Genomic DNA, 15,882 nt, shown 5'->3' with positions numbered 1-15,882 from the left:
ATTTTTAAAACCCATTCTCCACGGGTAGATAATTCTTTACAATGTTGGACTTCACAGTATTTACTCACTTCCCATTTAATGAAATGGTTCTCTTTCAAATTTCAATAGATTATTAAAAACCACTCAACAGATAAGAGAAAATTATGCATTGTTGCCTAGCTGTAATACATGTAATAAATAGATCTGCTAGCCGGTGTATATTTTAAATTGTACAATAAATTAGTTCCCAGAGTATTAACTAAATGCAATTCAGACAGCTTAATTTGGAAGCATTCTTGTTAGGCTAAGCAATCCTTACTAGTGAAATGGAACCATGGGAGTTAAGGAGGCTTCTGGCAAATACTTCCAGTCAAATTGGGAGTGGTTATTGTTTACTGTTTCCTTTGTTTTCAGGAAGCTAGCCGGGTGTGTGGATTTTTTTTTTTTTTTAAAGCTAAGGAAACCAAACAAAAATCAAGAATCCAGTCTTTGAAAGCAGAGGATGCTGTCCTCGGTAGCAGGATAATGAAGCCTGCAAGTTCTTTCATAACTCCATGTTCCAGAATCGGAAACCCAGAAGGGAAATGGTCTGTGGCTGAAATAAACAACACAGCCCTGGATTATTCTAAACTGTTCATCTCTGCATGTCTAGTCTGTCGCCTAGAAGACACCTTGCCCTCTCTAAGTGTGGAGAAGACATCGCTTTCACTGTGAGATGTATTAAAATGTACACATGTGTAGGAAAGGAGGGATGAGGGAGGGAGAAGGGGAGGAGAGGGGAGACAGGTCTCAGGATGAAACTGGAGCAGTTTGGTTTGAATGCACTGAGTATGCACTCAGTGCCAGGGGCTATGGTGAGCGGTGTGCAAACAACCAGGACACATTATTTCAGCCTCTGTGTCCATCAGAAGCTGGCTCTCATGCTACCCAGTATAGTACACGCAACAGGGGATATACCTAATCAGAGCCACAGAGAAGGAGATATGCCGAGGAGCAGAATCAAGAAGGGCTTCCTGGAAGAAGCATGAGAATTGAGCTCTGATAGGCGAAGGGGGATATTTCAATAGTTGAAGCAGCAAGCACTTCATCCAGCAGGAGTGGGACCTCGTGAGGCTTGCTAGGCACAGCACTTGTGGGGAGTGACATGGTAACTTGCTTTGTCTCTCAGGGTTCTAACTGGGAAGCAGGGAGATCATCGGGATTGAGGTCTGAGCAAGTCTTCATTAAGCCAAGCAGAGTTTAGACTTCAGCCAAGGGAGTCCAAGTTAGAAGCTTTAAGCACGACCAGACTTGCAATTTGGAAAAGTACTGAGACGAGGGTCAACGGATGAGTTTAGATCAGCTGAGGAGCTCCTGGGAAAGGAAAGAATTAAACGATGGCAGTTTAAAATACAAATTTAGCATGCTTTTGAGCGGTATCCTTTAAAACACTGCCACAAGGCAACTGAGTTTCATGTGGGAATTTTCAGTGTGGGAAAGCCCTCATGGTTTCTTTCAATGCTCCCCTTAAACGCCGCACTATTTTTATTGCTTTGTATGAATGCAGTGTTATGCTTTTTAAGTAGTTCTCTGTGGTTTCTATGACGAGCATTAGGGAATGAATCGAACCAGGCCAACGAGCAGGAGACTACAAAGCAGATGTAAGAGATGCCAGCTGAGGACCGGGTGTAGGGAAACTGGCAATGATGGCTCTCCTTCATTTTCTGGTAAGGCTTACAGCAAAGCAGGATCTCAGCAGAGTAAACCAGCTGAATCCTGTCTCCTCTTTGTCTGGATGGACAGGTGGTGGAAATGAGAAGGCTTCTGAAAGAAAGAATTGGGTCTCTTCCTGCTGTCTAAGGCTGGGCTGTGGCTGCAAGGAACCGCTGAACCTGATGATTTGACTAGCTGTTTCTTGTTGCTGACTAGCTGTTTCTTGTTGCTGACTAGTTGTTTCTTGTTGCTTACTAGCTGCTTCTTGTTGCTGACTAGCTGTTTCTTGTTGCTGACTAGTTGTTTCTTGTTACTGACTAGTTTCTTGTTGTTGACTAGTTGTTTCTTGTTGTTGACTAGATGGTTCTTGTTGCTGACTAGATGGTTCTTGTTGCTGACTAGCTGTTTCTTGTTGCTGACTAGATGTTTCTTGTTGTTGACTAGCTGTTTCTTGTTGCTGACTAGTTGTTTCTTGTTGTTGACTAGTTGTTTCTTGTTGCTGACTAGTTGTTTCTTGTTGCTGACTAGTTGTTTCTAGTTGCTGACTAGTTGTTTCTTGTTGCTGACTAGTTGTTTCTTGTTGCTGACTAGATGTTTCTTGTTGTTGACTAGTTGTTTCTTGTTGTTGACTAGTTGTTTCTTGTTGCTGACTAGTTGTTTCTTGTTGCTGACTAGTTGTTTCTTGTTGCTGACTAGATGTTTCTTGTTGCTGACTAACTGTTTCTTGTTGCTGACTAGTTGTTTCTTGTTGCTGACTAGCTGTTTCTTGTTGTTGACTAGTTGTTTCTTACTGCTGAGCCACTGGCTAGTGGAGTTGAGTTGGAAGGGCACGGAAGGAAGCCATTTCTGATTTTATTTTTTCTTGAATCCAGCTTCAGTAGGGGATATATAGAAAGAAACACTATCCCAACCAAAGCACCCAGAGACATGGGCATGCCACAGTCAGTAGTGCAGTTGATGGGGGCCAGAAAAGTAGGCAGCAGAAGGCAAGAGGAAGAGAAAACTAACCGCAAGCATTAAGACACAGAAAAGATGCGAAGCCCCCCTCACCGAAAAAACCCCAAGTGAGTAAAAGTTAACAAAGAAGAAGACCCTGTGTTCAATAACCTGACCTCTTAGACACAAGCACACAACCTATGTGGAAGACACATGCTATGTAGTCTCAGGTCAACACAGGGACAAAGAGTTGGGAGCAAGAATGTTCACGGTGAGACCATTTGTAGGCACAAAGTCTCAGGAGGAGCCTAAAGGTCCAGCAGCAGTAGATGGGTAAAACAATCATAACCTGAAAAAGAACAGCAGGACTGAGCTCATTTACATGGGCGAATCTCACCAGTGTAGGCTGTTATATTACCACAAAACACACGCTGACTGGCCCCTTTATGTGGGCTTAAGCATGGAAAGAAAAAGATACATACTTGTAGAAAAAATATTATACATATAAAGGATTGTTAATACAAATAAGCAAAGGAAGAGAATGATAAACTCCAAACACAAGACATTTCCTTCCAGAGGTAGTAGGGAGGGGAGGGGGAGGGGAAGGCCAGGGTTATAGGAACCTGGATTTCTTAATCTGCCTGGCACAGAGAGTGGGGTCACCTCTGCTTTGCCTCACCTTCCCACAAGCATCATGACTACCGAGCATGCTTTCAATATTTAATTTTAAGCTAGAAAAAAAAAAAAAAAAAAAAAAAAAAAAAAACTGCCTCTTGATGCTGCCAAGCTTTCAACCAGGAATCTGTGAGAGCCTTAATGTTCTTTCTCTTCTCTCATCAGAGAGATGATGAGGTTAGGCCCTGTCTCAACCCAGTAGGTGGGAAGGACTCAGCAGAGCAACAGAGCTGAAACAAAGACCAAAGCTGGAAGTCCCCTCACACAGCAGCTCCAGGAAGGCAAAGCTGCCAGAACCTAAACCTTGGGACTCGGGCCGCTGTGTAAAAAAAATAAATAGTAGGAACAAAAATAAACACGGAGATCCCCACCCTGGACAGCACAGGCCCAGGAAGCTTGCCTTCTTGTTTTGAAGCTAGCCCACTGCTTGCTATATTTCCCTTCTTTTTTTTCCCCCCCATATGTTAGAAATTTGGTACAAATGAAAAGAAAATTAAAGGCTGGGTTCTCTTCCTTTATTGTCAACAGGTGTGTTTCAGATCATTGTTGAACCAGGAGAGACTGAGGGTTTGGAAATAATTCAATACTGGATGCAGGCATGGTGATACACATCTGTATTCCCAGCACTGGCGGGGTCAGAGGAATGCAAGTTTGAGGCCAGTGTGGGCTATATGGTGAGTCCCTATCTCCAAACAGGCAATTAAAAGAAAATAAGAAAGAAATAATTTTTTGCTTAATTTAGACACTTTTGTCAATGGAGCACTTTATAGAAAAATGAATGGCAAACTCCACCTCAGCTCTCCCTAATTCTAATTCAAATAGAGATGGTTTTCCCACCACAGTGAAGCAATAACTGGACACAGCTCCAGGTCAATCTGATAAGCATTACTGAAGTAATTTAATCGCTTGAACTTTTAACACATAATATCAGTGAACACAGAGGGGAGCTTCCTGCCCATTGAAAACAGACTAATGTGGAGAAGGCTCACAAAGAGAGGCAAATACCACATGCTCACTGGGTGTCCAGCAGAGTGCAAGTAATCAGTGTCCTTATCTCAATAATCACAATACCGAATCTTCCAGGGAATTTTTCCTTCTCTCTTTAAGACTAAATATTGAGTGTACACTCAACAAAAATAATGGTTGTGTAAGGGAAAAGAGATCAGAGGTGAACACCATTATGCTTGCCAGTCAGTTTAAGAAATCTAATGTAACATGGGTGAGGAACCAGTTGGACAGGCTAAATAGCTTGCCTGATGTCACCCGGCTAGGGAGTAGAGCAGAGATCTACCCAGGCATAGCACGGTTTAGATAGAAAGGGTTCCTCGAAAGGCTCAAGTATTGATGGCTTTGTCCCTAGTTGATGGATCAGATCACTGGAGAAGTCATGGACCATCTGGATTCAGGTCTAAACCAACAAACAGAAAACTCAGTCCACTGAGGAGTTTGAAATTGGAGGGCATTATTGAGAGGGTAGGCCAAGTTGGAGGAAGCAGGAAGCATGCCATGGAAGGACATGTCTCAGCCACTGTCCCATGCACTCTGTCTGAGTCTATGCTTCCCAGTGTCCAGGATCTAAACAGCTCTGCTCTACAGTGTGTGACCTCTCTTACCATGCTCTGCCTAGCCATAGGCCCACAGTGGCAGGGCCAAATGCCCATGGCCTGAAACCTCAGATACAGAGAATGTAAGTACTATCCCTTGGCCAAAGTTTCCCTCCGATATTTGTTATGAGGAACCCAAGCTCACTGCACCTGTCCTCTCAACCCTTACTCTACAGTGTTACCAGAACATGCTAGATCACAGCAGAAGCAGACAGGCTCCCCAGGGTGATCATTTACTCCACAGCTTCTCAGCATCAAGTCACCAAAGCTAGCCTGGCATTTTGATTTGAGAGAGTCTATACATTACTTCGAATAGTTCAAAACGGTCTAACACATGGGTCTTTAATCTTTTGTGTGTGGGTGCTGTAAGCTCTCTGTCTATCTGATATGACTACGATGTTAGAATGGGGGGGGGTGTGTCAGGCTTTACTATCCACAGGGGATTGATTCCAGGACTTCCTAGAGACAGCAAAATTCTATAGGTGCTCAACTCCCTTAATATGACCGTGTGTAGTAACTGCAAATATCATCCATGCACACATTTCTAAATCCTCTAATCACTTGTAAATCGGTTAAAATACTGACTTTTTTTTTTTTTATCACTTTTGTGACCAAACACTTAATAAGAAGAAACTTAAGGGAAGAAAGCTTTATCTCAGCTCACACATTCATGGTGGGTTAAGGTATGGCAAAAGTACCTGCTCCCTCCCCTGGTAGCCTGGACTTGTCCTCAGAGCAGGAAACAGTAGATCAACCGAACATATTGATAGATCACAAATGAAGCTATCGTAATAAAATAATCAATAAAGTAAAACACAAACTTGCAATACACTGTGTATATACATAGTCTACTAATTTCATCGGAAACCATTGCTTCTAGTAAGGCTGTGATTGTCAACTAATGGTGAGCACAAAAGTCATTTCCAGATGTCAGAATCAGTATCTGTGACAGTGAGTCTGATATGAAAAGAGCTCTTCTTTCTGGTGTGGTACTCAAAGATACTGCCAGCAGCACTGGGATTTGTCGCCTACATTCAAAAATAAAAGGAAATGCCAAATTTTGTAATTCATAATGGAAGGAAATACTATTTCAGCAAAGGGTTAGTAAAAATAAAGATATGTTGTTTTTTTTTTTTTTTTTTTTTTCCCTTCTAAGCTCAGCGACCTCTTGAATCCATGCCATAGAAGACTCTTGTCCTAGGCTAAGAAACTTTCTGGAATAACTGGGAGAAAACATTAAGTTTACTCATTAAAAGACTACACGGACTAAAACAATAGATTTTTCCCCTTTGGGCATAGAATCTACCAGCCTCTTATAGTATTTGAGCAACAATGAATAGAAAGGAATTCTCTGTCCAGTAGCCAGTGGCCAGTGGCCAGTGCTTTGGTTGAGAACCAACACTCTGGTTGGCATTTAAAGCAGACACTGCCTGATACAAGTCCTTCTCTGTCAGAGAGGAACACAGATGCATTACTATCTAAGATCACTACACACCAAACCCCCATAATCTCAGCATAGAACAAAACTGCTTGCTAGCTTTTGAGAAAGGAAGCTGACGCTTTGAATAAATAAGAGTGTTTTTCTACGAATCTAAATCAACAGTCGCCCAGTGATTTGAGAACAAGGCCTATTTGTAAACCACAACTGAATGGCAAGAACAGAAGGTGAAAATGTAGCTGAAGTTTTTGGCTGAAGGTTTTGTGAATCAAGGCTGTAGTGTGGACTCTATTGAGGGGTAGGGCCATCTAATACTGTGATGCTTCTGACCACTTGCTGGTGTTTCAGAAGTAGAGCTGTGCTCTTTGATTTCTAGCTGAAAAGCTAGCTGGTAAAATAGGCTAGGATTTAGCAATGTTGTGTATCAGAGGAAGGTTGTCCACATACAAGCCACCTGAGGCTCCTGCTAGAGGCAAGCCGAAGTTAAAGTCAATAGAAACCAAAGAAAATATAGTTTCTATTTTCAAATTATTTGTTATTCTTTGCCCCAAGAAGAATCTGGCCTTTCTATGGGATTTTCTTGACAAAGACAACACAGTAAGAAAAAAAAAAAAAAAAAAAGGTATTTTGTGACTTTTGACTGCAAACCTTCAAAAGACAGTAAACTTGTTAGTCTCAATTTGACAGACCTGATGCCGTGTTATAAAGAGTTCCAGGTAGCATACTACCTAGAAGACTCCAAAGAGAAAGAGCTCTGGAGAGGGACCCACTCGGACTATCCCAGCTTTAGCCAAGATCCAGATGGATGCAGGTGTGTGTGTGTGTGTGTGTGTGTGTGTGTGTGTGTGTGTGTGTGTGACCTAACCTACCCTGTCTGAATCAAAACACCCAACCGAGTCCAATCTGTCCACATGCTTGTGAGAAATAATAAACTGTGTCCCTATGCCACTGAGTTCTGGAAGCATTTGTTATTATACAGTAAATAATGAGAGGGAGGGAGGGAGGGAGGGAGAGAGGGAGAGAGGGAGAGAGGGAGAGAGAGAGAAAGAAAAACATTTACTGACAAATCTTAGCCAATTCTTTTTCCCTGAGAGACAAGAGTTCCTAACTTACAGTTTATGAATTGAAAGCAAAGTCAAACCCATCTTTCTTTGCTCTTAGGTTAATTTTTTATTAGCATTTAAAAGAGGGTTCATTGTTATGACTTTCACACACACATAGTATTGTACCTTACTCTTGTGAGTACCCTGCCCTACTGTCTCTCTAAGGCAGAGAGAAGACAAAATGTGTACTGAGAACTTGAACAGTTTGTAGATCACACAAAACAAGGACAGTTTCCTATGTGGTCTTACCCAAAACACAGGGAGAGAGAGGTGGGGGACCAGTTCCCACTGTCTCATCCTCCAGGCCATAGAACAGCCATGGGCATTGTCTGGCAGCAGCCAGGCTAAGTATGGTCAGACTGCTATTGAGGGATGCAGCTAGTGAAAGTCTTCATCTGGAAGTGTCCCAGCCCTGAGCCTTTCTCAAGATGATGGTCTTCATAACCTACCCACATCTGAGAGCTGAGTGGCACGGTATTTTCGAGGAGTTCCTTAGACTGTGGCAGACCACAAGTCTGAGGCTCTGTGGGGCAGACCTCCCTCGGGGTCAGGCATAAGCTTTGTCCTGGGATGTGCTGCAGGGACTGGAGGGTCTTAGGACAGCTGAGAGGACAGAGAACATGGGCACACTTCCTCTGAGCATCAGTAGCTTTTCGGGGCCATGAACACAGAGTGAGTGACATCTCACCACCAAGAAGCCCATCTTTACAGCCTGAACATTCCAAAGCCTATTTGTCCATCTCTATTTAGAGCTGAGAATCAAGCACCAAGCAAGCAACCTTGTGAAGGCGATGAGCCACATTCTCACAGCAAAGCTCCTAATGGAACAACCTGTTTCCAGGGCCTCTCTAGCATAAACCCACCCTATTGCTGCCATTTGAAAGTTCTCTTGCAACTGTAAATATGTCTTTAAAATCTTTTAGTGATTTCCAATTGCACAAACAATAGAGCATATACCCTTGAACCTAACACTAGTCCCCATGACTCCCTTCTAGTTCTTTGTCAGTTTTCCTTCAGCTTCGAACGGTGAGCCAACATGCTCTGCCCTCCTTAGGTCTCTTATCCAAGTCTCCATCGATGGTCTCTCTGGTTCCTTAGCCACTTCCGACATTTGTTAGTTTATTAGTAACACAAGTTCCTAGTTATACCTCTTCTTACCAGTGAATGAAGCTGTTCTCCTCTCAGACCCAGCTCTACAGCTTTCTTGAAACCCATAGTCCTATGTCTACAGGACACTGTCACCACCTGTGATTCAGTTAATGCTTTAATTAAGACAGTCAAGTCTACAATCTCCAATGTCTTCTGTCCTGGGACACCACTGTGACTCCACCTCCTTTCTGTCATCAGGCATGGCCTATTTCAGCAATGATAAGAAATGGGATTAAGAAGCAAGAAGGAGGTGTTGATGGTTTGAATGGGCGTGCCCCTCATGTATTGGAGCACTTGGTCCTCAGTTGGTGGCACTTTTGAGAAGATTTGGGTTGTGCAGTCTTGCTGGAGGAAGGCATTAGTGGGGATAGTCTTTGGGATTAAAAGTCTTGTTGTGCTTCTCTCTCTCTCTCTCTCTCTCTCTCTCTCTCTCTCTCTCTCTCTCTCCCCTTCCTACTCACATTTGAAGATATGAGCCCTCAGCTACCCCACCATACAAGCTGCTTGCTGCTATGTCTCTCTCCCATGATGAACTCTTACCACACTGGAACCATAAACCCAAGTTAACTCTTAATTCTGTGAGCCACCTTAATTGTGGTGTTTTATCCAGCAATTGGAAAGTAATGAACACAGAGACTACTTAGCTTCTGGTACTTGGCGTCCTCACCTGGACTGTGAGATCTATGGAAGATGCTACCTAGTTGAAATAACCCATCTTGTTATTTGTCCTAATAAACGTAGATTGATCCTGGTGCTGAAAAATTTATAAGACAATACTTATGGCTAGCTGAAATCAAGTAAATTAGATTTATTAATTATGCAAAACTTATGTTAACAGAATTCCCACTCAGCAAAATCTACTGAAAAACTGAAAATGGAAAGGTAATTCAAGATTGAACAATCTTCACACAGAGAATAATTAGTGTCAATAAATATTTTCAGTACAGATTCAAAACTGGGTATGTTTAAACTGTTTTCTTCAAAACATTTAGCTTAGTGAAGTTTAAAATAGAAACATGTTTCTCTAGAGTTCATCAATATGCCTAGAAACCTAATAAGATTTTAATATATTTCTCAATGAGTCAAAATAACCTTGGAGAAAAAAAATCCTTAGGCATACCTGTGATCCTGGCTACCTGGAAACAGAGATAGGAGAATCACAAATTTAAGGCCAGCCTCAGCAGTGTAGTGAGACCTTGTCTTAAAAGTAAAAGTAAAAAGGAGTTGAGGACAGGTCAGAGGTAGCCCACTTGCCTGGCATAGGGAAGACCCCAGCTTTGAAGTGAACAAAAACCAATGAATCATCCAAGAGTTGGCACAATGGCCTCCTTTCCTACCTCCAGTCCTTCATCCCCAACAACCACCAAGCAGCTCCAAGGCATTGAGCAGGAGTTCGCGGGAGGAGGTGCAGTCCCAGCATGCTTAAATCATATATGCAGAATGCAGGTTCCCGGCTCTGAGGCAACTCCTCCCAAAAGCTAGCATATATGGACCTCCTGCTTCTTCTGTTTATCTTTTGGAAACCAGCTCAGTACCATTTTGTCTGTCAGGGTGTCTTGCCATCACAGGAAGAGTCAGATGGCTTAGTGTGATAGCAGCCATGGTTTTCTGGCTGGTAAGTAGCCAATTTTTCTTCCTACTTCTGTGACACACACTGCCCCAAGCATCAATCTGGCTGCCTCAGTTGGTACATTTGGGCAAGATGTAAAAAGGACATGTGTGCAGTCTCAGGTAGTATAGCAATTAGCAAGACTGATGGGTGGGTGTGCAGGGACAGGTGGCTGAGGAGATCTCTGTGTGCTTCTGAGATTTACATCTCTAAGATGAGCATGGTGGATCGGGAGGTACCATTTATCTGCCCTTCATAGCTCAGAGTACATATCTGCCCCCACAGTCCACATATCAATGTCTAGCTTCCCCTTATGAGCTGGCTTTGAATAAAAAGTTCTTTCTTAGATCATGAATTTTACCCTTTATAATTTTCCTCTTGCTATATGCATCCTTGTAAGCAACTCATGTCATGACAATAAAAATAGAAAGAGCAGCGCTCTCTGTGAATCATGTCAAAGGTTCCTGGCAGGAAGACAGAAGGGACATCTGGGAAGTTCATGATCCATGAACTGACTAATTTCGCCTTTGGAGATAATACTCTCCCACCTTGCAGGATCGTGTTTCTCTGGTGTCTCTCCTTCCAAGGGCAGGAATGATATTAAATAAAGGCCCTACCTTTATGCGTTCATTTGCCCTTAGGTGCTATCTCCACAATGCATTCACATGGCGTAGGGTTATAGTAATTGGATATGTGTGTTTGTACATGTGTGTGCACAAAATGTGGTCCAAAGCAAGCAGGCTACATGAAATCTTCAAAACACGAACAACCGGGTTAACCAACATATTTAAAATAGAAGTTAAAAAAAAAGTATATTGAACCAAAAGAAAGACCAGTAGAAAAGAAACTTGAAGCATAAAGAAGAATGTGTCATAGTCTTCTTTTCTTTTTTTGTTGTTTTTTTTTTGGTGTTGGGTTGGGGGGGTTTTTTGGGTATTATTTTTTTTTTTTTTTTTTTTTTTTTTTTATGTGTGAGCATGTATGTATGTGTTGGGGGTGGTGATTTTGGGGGGATCTTTTTATTTTTCTTTCTTTCTAGTCTAGGAAGCAAACCCAGGGCCTTAGCTGGGTGAATACTGAACACCTAAACACAAACTGAGAGATGAGATAGATAGAGAGAGAGAGAGAGAGAGAGAGAGAGAGAGAGAGAGAGAGAGAACAGAGCATGACCAGCCCATAAAGGAGTAGAAGCTGAGAATTGTATAAATATGACCAAAAAACAAAACAAAAACACCAAAAATTTCAAAACTTTAGTTTCCAAAAGCTAAAGGAACACAGGCAGGATACACACCCGGTGGCCTAGTTTTGGCTGCTGAGATATGGAACATGGTCAGGAGCATCCTGGAGAGGGAGGGTTTACTTCAGCTTACATGTCCTGCTAACAGTGGATCACAGAGGGAAGTCAGCACAGGAACTCTAGACAGGGACCTGGAGGCAGGAAGTGACACAGGAGCCATGAGGAGGGCTGCTTGCTTCCCTGACTTACTGCTTTGTTTTCTTATGTACCCTAGGACCACATGCCCAGAAGTGATACCACCCACAGTGGGCTGGAACCTCTCACATTAGTCCTGAACCAAATAAATATAAATAAATAAGTAAATTCTGACCAGGGCATTTTCTCAATTGCCATTGCCTCTTCCCAGATGTTTCTATCTTGTATCAAGTCAGAATAAAACAAGACAAGACCCACACAGTGCTGACAGCAAGAAGGACAGTCATCTTCATACCATACTTCAGAATAGTAGAACTGCTGGGAAACAGCACACAGGAGATATGCAGAACAAAACGAAACGCAAATCACCTTCAAAGCAGGATCAAAAAAGCTAACGTCTGGCATGTCATCACAAGGGTACAGGAGAAAACAGAAGCCACAACCCTCAGGCGCTCACAGAAAACAACTACACCCCATTGCACTAGACATGGCCTTCCCAACCGAAGGAGGCAGAAAGGCACATACAGGCAAAATAGAGAGCATGTTGTCAATGGACATTTTAAAAATAAATACTAAAGAATGTTTTTGAAGAAACAAGAAATACACAAAAGACTGATGTTTGCTGACAAGTTAACTGTGTAGTGAATTCTTAGCGAGTGCTGGTTGGACCAAATGCGTAAATAATGCCTGTTTAAAGGAGACATGGGAGTGTCTTGTTTTTAATGGCAAAAACCTGGGAAATGGGTAAAGATGTAACTATCCTGAGGTTCTCATATTTATCTGAAAAACAGTAAAGTTCTAATTTATATTAGCATTAAGTAAGCCTAGCATTCACATTGTGCTAGTACTGTTTAAAAAAAATTTCAAAAGAATGATAACTCACAAATGTATTGATGGAAATTAAAAAATGACATAAAGCTCCAAGGAGTTTTAAACTAAAGGAAACAGAAATATAGAGCCAAAGAAACAATACAACAAGATAGTAGATTTAAAAATAATCAGTGATTACATTAAATGCAAATGTACAACTCTAAATTTAAAATATTGTCAGGATCCACAAAAAATAAAACCCACTATACTGCATTAAAAAGTATATCTTAAATATGGCTCTACAAAATGACAGGAAGGGAAACACTGAATAAAGAAAAGTATCCCATGTGCACACTTTCAAAAGAAAGTTGGCATAGTTACCATCATTCGCTACCGTCAATTGATATGCTACCATCAATCAAGTCACCTTAAGATGAGAAGCATTGCTGCAAATAAACAGAATAGTTCATAAGAAAGGAAGATTTAGTGTCAGGAATGTGTAACAAGGAATCTGTGGCTGTCAGCAGCGAACAGCACAAAGTAAAAGGAAAACCAGAACAAGCTTCAAACATGGCAGCAGATTTTAAGAGATCTCTCTTGTTAACAGTGGGAAAGAAGTAAGGGAGGAAGAAAGGAAGAGAGGGAGGGAAGGATGGAAGGAAGGATGGACAGAGACAGACAGAGAGAGAGAAGAGGGGATAGAGAGAAGAGAGAGGAGGAAGAGAAACAAATAGAGAGAGAAGAGAGGGGAGGAAAAGGAAGAGGGGGAGGGAGAGAGAAAGAAAGGAGAGAGAGAAAGAGAGAGAGAGAGAGAGAGAGAGAGAGAGAGAGAGAGAGAGAGAGAGAGAAGGGTGGGGTGGGGTGGGGTGGGGTGGGGTGGAGAGAATTGTTCTACCCAGCTATGAAGCCTATGAACCACAATGACCATCAGAGCAAGATACATCTGAGGGGATGAGAGTAGAGAGTAGATTTTCTTTGGCTAACCAGCAGCCATCCAATTGGACTGAAAGCCCACTCAACAGGAGAAAATTCATGCCTGGTTTTATAAACTTAGCCAACCAAGTACCATGGCTGGTGAAGTCATAGAACCTAGAGAAGAACATTCTCCTGCCTATTCTCTAAACTACTATAATCACCAAGTACATTTTAAATAGTTTACCTTCTATCCACAGATAAGTGTATTTTTGACCCCTCATCAAAGAAGCTTCATTTTAGCAGATGGAGACATCCCAGAAATTGATAACTGATCAAATGTGGAGAACAACAGACTGGGGTGCGGGGTGCCTGCTAACAGCACAACCCCTACACCTAGAATTCAGGGACCATTGTAGTAGATACTGTGGAAAGATTGTAAGAGCCAGAGGACGAGGACATCTGCTTCCAGATAGTGCCTTCTGTATAAGACAGTTACACCTGTGAAATTAACAATATGGCCACCTAAAGAAGGTCACACAAGGACAACACCAATTGACATCCCAGCGTAGATGGAGGAAATCTCACAAGGGCCTAATCCCAAAAGAAGAGCTCCAGCGAACTAGTGGGTAATAAGAAAGACTGAGTTAATCCTTTCAGAGATGCCTCCTCCATTAGACTATACAGTCTCATACAATCAGCCTTAAATACATATGCATATGAGCAACACTGAACGGAGTCAGCAGGTTACATTCATATTTATATGTGTATATGTGCATGTATAACAATAATTTGAAGAAGAAGAGGTCATAAACTTGAGAGGCAGTAGGGGGCACGGGAATTATGGGGGAAAGGCTACGTGGAAGTGATTTTGAATTTTCAAAATAATAAGTATAAAAACTGACCTTGATTAACATAAAAAACATTACAACAAACAACTGAAGAATGTGGTTGCTTTAAAAGTATGCAGAAAATGTTTGCCAAAACAACCACTTTGAGAGCCAGAAAGCAAATTTTAAATGGTTGAAACTGTGAAGGATATGTGGGTTTTTAAACCACAAAGCTATGATAGTGTATCCCCTTCTGCTTACAGTAAATGCAAGAAAGCAAGAGTCAAAATGTTTGAATATTAAATAATACACTTTAAAACAGCCTACCAGACAAAAGGGATAAAACACAACAGGAGTTGTAAGTATTTTAAATCAATGAAACTATAATGAATCTTTGTGTAGACTTAATACCAAGCTTAACATACATATAACAAACATTGAATGCACATATAAAGTACAGGCTAAAGCTTCATCTTCTAAGCCTCTGTCTTAAAGAATTTTAAACAATAGCAAATAACTCACAATGAAGATAATATGATAAAAGCATAAATAATAAAATAGGACGCGAAACTACAATGGGGAAATCAACAAAGGCAACGTTATCTGTTACTTGAAATCAGTAATAACTTTGTTTTTGCCTCAGGCAAGAGACAAATAAATTATTGATATCACTACAGGTCTTTAGGAGAAATTAAATGAAAGTTGCAGGAACTCATAAATTCTAAATTTTTTGGCGAAATTGAGTACTTTGTGAAAAAAAAGAAAACCTAAAGCCTATAATAATGTTTTCTTAGAAACAGGAAAAAGTCATTAATCCTCTGTTAAATTGAATAGATGATTTGAAGGCTTCTCTTAAGGGAACCTTCAGGCCCAGGTGGCCTTACCTGTATAGTTTTCCAACACTGACAGTTATTACTGGACACGAGAGTGGGAGTTGCTGACCAAGGCGTGCTACAAAGTTCACAAAAGACTGTTTTCAAAACTCAAAGAGAAAAGAAAAGTCCAGGCGTAATACTTAAGCCCTAAGTGGAAGTCACTCTTCAGGGTCAGCTAGTGAGAGAGTTTATTCTAGTTATTTCTCCATATGGCCTATAAAAACATGTTCACATATGGTGGGAGGAGGTTGCACTGAATTTTCTTCAAATAACTGGTCAAGTTCCCTTTGATTCCCGAACGGGCTGGGATTTTCTCATTAATGTTTCTCCACTTTGAACTTTTCCACAGTCTCATTATGTCTTCAGCGATGCCTAGACTTCTGTCTGTGATGACATCAGTGATCTTAACTTTAATAATGGTGCCATATCTTCTCTGTTGAAGAGAGGGCTATAGAACACACATATTTACACCTTGACTGTTTCATGACTTTGCTTACAGACAGCCATAGCTTACCGGCCTTTGTGCTTTGTGTCTATGTTTACCAACCCACTCCCACGACCTGCATGCCCCAACCATTTGCATACCTGGTGGAATTTACCCACGCGCCGCACATAACCTGCCACTTCATTGTCAGATTTGAAGATCTTCCAGACCTTTCTACGTGTCCTTTTGTATGCTCGGGATCCCTTCCAGTCCATGGTCATCAAGGAGCGTTCTGTCAGGGAAGCTGCCACGATGATGTCCAGTTGGCCATTGTAGATGAGAACCTGAAATGAAATCCAACCCTCAGCAAAAACGGAATTCAGAAGGAAAATCAAGAGGCAGATTCGGGAATGG

The 15,882-nt window shown here is 41.6% G+C and overlaps 1 protein-coding gene across 1 annotated transcript in view; it reads right to left on the bottom strand.

Annotated features, from left to right (window-relative positions):
• Cpvl (carboxypeptidase vitellogenic like) overlaps positions 1-15,882 on the bottom strand; it is a 102,754-nt gene that overhangs the window by 8,330 nt on the left and 78,542 nt on the right. The window contains exon 10 of the mRNA XM_034519486.2: positions 15,630-15,812. Within this exon, the coding sequence (XP_034375377.1) occupies positions 15,630-15,812 (183 nt within the window). The remainder of the gene's footprint in view (positions 1-15,629; positions 15,813-15,882) is intronic.

This window comes from Arvicanthis niloticus, chromosome 15 (assembly GCF_011762505.2).
Source record: "Arvicanthis niloticus isolate mArvNil1 chromosome 15, mArvNil1.pat.X, whole genome shotgun sequence".
Classification (NCBI taxonomy): domain Eukaryota; kingdom Metazoa; phylum Chordata; class Mammalia; order Rodentia; family Muridae; genus Arvicanthis; species Arvicanthis niloticus.
Note: the sequence above shows the minus strand (reverse complement) of the source record. Positions and strands in the feature narration are given on the sequence as shown.